Here is a 4,379-nt window from a genome sequence, read left to right as displayed (position 1 = left end):
ACCATTGGTTTTATACACGAATAAACCAATCAAGCTAATTATTCTGAAATTAAAACATTGCTGTTACGTGGATTTATTACAGCACCTTTTAGCCGGGTGCACCACCTGACACTTTTCAGTAACCACCTGGCTATTTTTGGTTGGTTACTGATAACATCGGTCACAATACGGGCGCTGCAACCCGCCTACAATTTCTGCCCACCCAACAAAAAAAATATAATTCTGGGTTGAACACTATTTTATTGCCAGTTCTCAGTTATCTGTCGTTTGTTTTTTAGTTGCTTCTTGCCAATGTTCAGACATTATTGTTACTCATCTGATGAAAGTTCTTTTCCCTATCCTATCAGTGTTTCGATTCTTGCACTTAATCTGTTGTCATGATTTGTCTCATTGCAGAGCATTCATGGACTTGGGCAGCAAAAGAGAAACATTGGATTCAGTTGGGCTCCAGGCGAATTGCTTGTATATGAGACCAAGTACAAGAGCAAAGGTGCTTACAGCAGTTCTTGTAAAATCATTTGTAATTATAATTGGTGTATATAAATATAGTAATTGTGTTTTTTTTCATGGGTTGAGGGGTAACCACTGTCTTGGATTGCTGAATATATTTGAATCACAGCACCTGTTATTTACCTACATTAGAAGTTGGTCCAATCTCTGTTGCTACAGAAAGCAAATTGAGATGAATTGTGATTTCATTGCCTCTGTTTTAAAGTGTTGAGACTTTTTTTTCCACCAAGGTCAGGGAATGTTCGTTTTAAAGTTCATTTGATGTTTGTTAAGAATTTGTAGATTTCCGTATCTACAACCTGGCTACCTGTTTCTTACAAACTCTGGGCTAAAAAAATTACTGACTCGTTTTTTCCTAGAAGAATATTGGGCTTTGAAACTATCCATGGTGTGCAGTGTGTCTAATAAGCAGTTGTCACACATACAGTTTAGGCTACGTACACACATCAAATGATTCTCACCCGATTATTCTTTCAGGGCTAGTATCAGATGAGAATCTGAGGTGTGTACATCGGGCGTTTGATATCATTCGTGGATCTGTCCTGGTGGATCGATGAACGGCTGTAATGCAGATGAGGGGGAAAGAGCGCAGCGGAGTGCCACTCGCTCGTTCTAACCCCTCCCCTTTCCATAGAGCAGAACAGTGCTGTACAGGTAGTCCCCGGGTTACATACAAGATAGGGACTGTAGGTTTGTTCTTAAGTTGAATTTGTATGTAAGTTGAAACAGGTACATTGAGGGGTAAGTAATTGTTTTCAGTGTGTGAATGAATGAGTTATTTTTGTGAGTGGAACAAGATCCTGAATAATATCATCCTGTAAGCAGCCTATATTAGAGCTGTGATGCTTTATTTGTATAGCCAGGGGGTTGTTGGTGGTGGATGGTTTGCAGCCATTCATCAAAAATCCCTAATTGCCATTGTGAGTCCTCCATAGGTTATTAGGTAGTAATTTCACCACAGCACAGCTCCTAGCATGTTGGGCCACCTTGGCGCTCTCAGTGAGATTTTTTTTTTCATTTTATGCAAGGAGAGGAGTTGATAAGCTAGGTAAACAAAGCAGAAAGCTTTGGTGGGAAGTTGTGTAACAAGTGAACTGATGTGTTAGCACAGAATATTTTTTTTCTGACATTTACAATTCCTTCTTACCAGATCTAGATTGTAAGCTCTTCCGGGCAGGGTCCTCTCCTCCTCCTGTGTTACTGTCTGTATCTGTCTGTCATTTGCAATCCTATTTAACCCCCCTAGCGGTAATCCAGAGTCACACTCGGGGTCGCATTTAACTAAAATTAAACCCACTTACCTTGTTCCGTCGCTGTCCCCTGGCCTCCTGCTGGTTCCCGCAGGTCCTGGGGACATGTCCTTCCTCTTCGATCTCCAGCCGGCGTATACAGCGATGATCTCTGGGGGTACATGCGTCGGTGCGGGCAGGAGGATCGGCAGGAAATTCAAAAAATTTTGTATTGGATTCAATACAAAATAACTGTATTGAGTCCAATACAAAGAAATATTAATATAATATAAATAATTTTATATATATAATATATATGCGACTGTACAGTTATATTACATGTTTAAACATTTTTTTAACAGATTTTTGTTATTTAAAGTTTATTTATTTATTTATTTTTAATTTATTAAATATCGGTGAGTTATGCTTAAGAATTATAGCCTACAATAAAAAATACATTTTCATGCAAAAAAATTGTACCGCTTTTTGCATAGAAATTTGGATGGAATTTGACCGCTAGGGGGTTAATGTACAGCGCTGTGTAATATATTGGGTCTATATAAATCCTGTTTAATACTAATAACTCTGTTTTATATTTCTACAGATAACTGGACTTGTCCTGCAAGGCCGTATGGATGAAGCACGACAGTTGCTGGCCAAAGAGGCTGCCGCTTCCTTAGATACAAGGAGTATGTGCAGATCGCTGGATGACCTTATGAAGAAAATGCCCATTCTCAATGTATGTATCATATGGTCAGTCCTGTACCTATCATTTGTAGGGCACATCTTTCTAGTAAATATACTAGTATATTAAATACATAATAATTATAGTGGTTTTCAATTAAGCAAATATTTAAAAGTCATAACGTTGGATTTTTTATTGTTGAGTCTGTGCATGAAAAGTTATGTGTCAGTTTAATGCTTGCAAGCATGTATTAGCTTCAGAGATCACAGTATTCTTGACAATGCTTTAATATACATTCATTTATACCCCCTTGTTCAGGCATTTTCCAGGTTAGCTCCTAGTTATTTCCTGGACCAGAACACTGATACTTAGATGTCATAGTCATTCAAAGCCTAGCGTTTGATCAATAGGCCCTTGGTCTTTATTTACCCAGTTTTTCCAGCAGCTAATTGTTGGTTCAGGCATCATTTTTTTTTCTTTTATTCTTAAAAGTATAAGTCATATCTTTGTGTGTAAACATTGCTGTGTTCATGAAATCTCTTCACTGGTGAATATCTTTTTACATTGTTCTCTAACATTTTAGAACTTGAAGTCTAGGCTTAAGCTAGACATACCACTGTAATATTTTTGATCACTCAAGCCATTTCCAAATACCACCATTTTTTATCAATAATTTGGCAGAATTCTGATCGAAACCTGATCAAGCATGGCATTATTTTAGTCAATGGGTGAATCACCAAATAAATCAAAACTACTTTTGTCTTAGGATCTTTATTTCAATTAGATATATTGGTAAAAGCAAACATAACTCAGATCATTTGTCGAACAAGTGACTGGTATATCAGATGCTCAGTTGATCACAGGATCAATTTAACCTCCACAGCGGTAACCCCGAGTGTGACTCAGGGTAAAAAAAGATGCTGGAAGCCGTGCAGGATAAGAAAGTAGAGGGTATAACAGCAGGCAATGCATGTAGGAGAGAAAAGCAGGGTACACCTGACATTTTATGCAGGATAAGAGAGCAGAGGGGGGAAAAAGTTACAGTTTACCTTTATACCTGCTAAAGAAAATTTTCAAATTGCCTGTCCTGGGAGAAAATTGGAAGACCCGTGGATTGTGTGCTGCGAAGTTCTGATGTGGGTTCTACACTGCAAACTTACAGGAAATACAGGTAGATTAGCATATGCGATATCTAGATATACCATTACATTGTTAGCTAAATTTTAAAAAATGAAAAAAGATACCAAAATATACTCATACTTTTTGTCAGCAAGAGCATCTTTGAGATATATAATAAATTTAGTTTATATACTAAAGATAAGAAGAGAAGTGTGTCCCCCTTACTAGAGTTTTACAGTGAAGGTTGAGCCACCTCTTTCTTTCCCTCTTTTGATTTGAATGTTTAGTTTATATACTCAACTCTGTGTCACTGTCTGTATTTGTCTGTTATTTGCAAACCCCTACAGTGCTGCATAATATGTTGGGGCTATATAAATCCTGTTTAATACTAATAACTCTGTTTTATATTTCTACAGATAACTGGACTTGTCCTGCAAGGCCGTATGGATGAAGCACGACAGTTGCTGGCCAAAGAGGCTGCCGCTTCCTTAGATACAAGGAGTATGTGCAGATCGCTGGATGACCTTATGAAGAAAATGCCCATTCTCAATGTATGTATCATATGGTCAGTCCTGTACCTATCATTTGTAGGGCACATCTTTCTAGTAAATATACTAGTATATTAAATACATAATAATTATAGTGGTTTTCAATTAAGCAAATATTTAAAAGTCATAACGTTGGATTTTTTAATGTTGAGTCTGTGCATGAAAAGTTATGTGTCAGTTTAATGCTTGCAAGCATGTATTAGCTTCAGAGATCACAGTATTCTTGACAATGCTTTAATATACATTCATTTATACCCCCTTGTTCAGGCATTTTCCAGGTTAGCTCCT

The 4,379-nt window shown here is 37.4% G+C and overlaps 1 protein-coding gene across 1 annotated transcript in view; it reads left to right on the top strand.

Annotated features, from left to right (window-relative positions):
• The first annotated feature begins 3,926 nt into the window (after positions 1-3,926).
• The window catches only part of LOC140345028 (nuclear pore complex protein Nup85-like), a 12,326-nt gene continuing 11,873 nt past the window's right edge, over positions 3,927-4,379 (top strand). Inside the window, exon 1 of the mRNA XM_072432199.1 lies at positions 3,927-4,094. Coding sequence (XP_072288300.1) covers positions 3,987-4,094 — 108 coding nt within the window. The 5' untranslated portion in view covers positions 3,927-3,986. The remainder of the gene's footprint in view (positions 4,095-4,379) is intronic.

The sequence above is a fragment of the Pyxicephalus adspersus genome, unplaced genomic scaffold (genome assembly GCF_032062135.1).
Source record: "Pyxicephalus adspersus unplaced genomic scaffold, UCB_Pads_2.0 Sca361, whole genome shotgun sequence".
NCBI lineage: Eukaryota > Metazoa > Chordata > Amphibia > Anura > Pyxicephalidae > Pyxicephalus > Pyxicephalus adspersus.
This window is presented reverse-complemented; position numbering and strand designations above follow the sequence as displayed.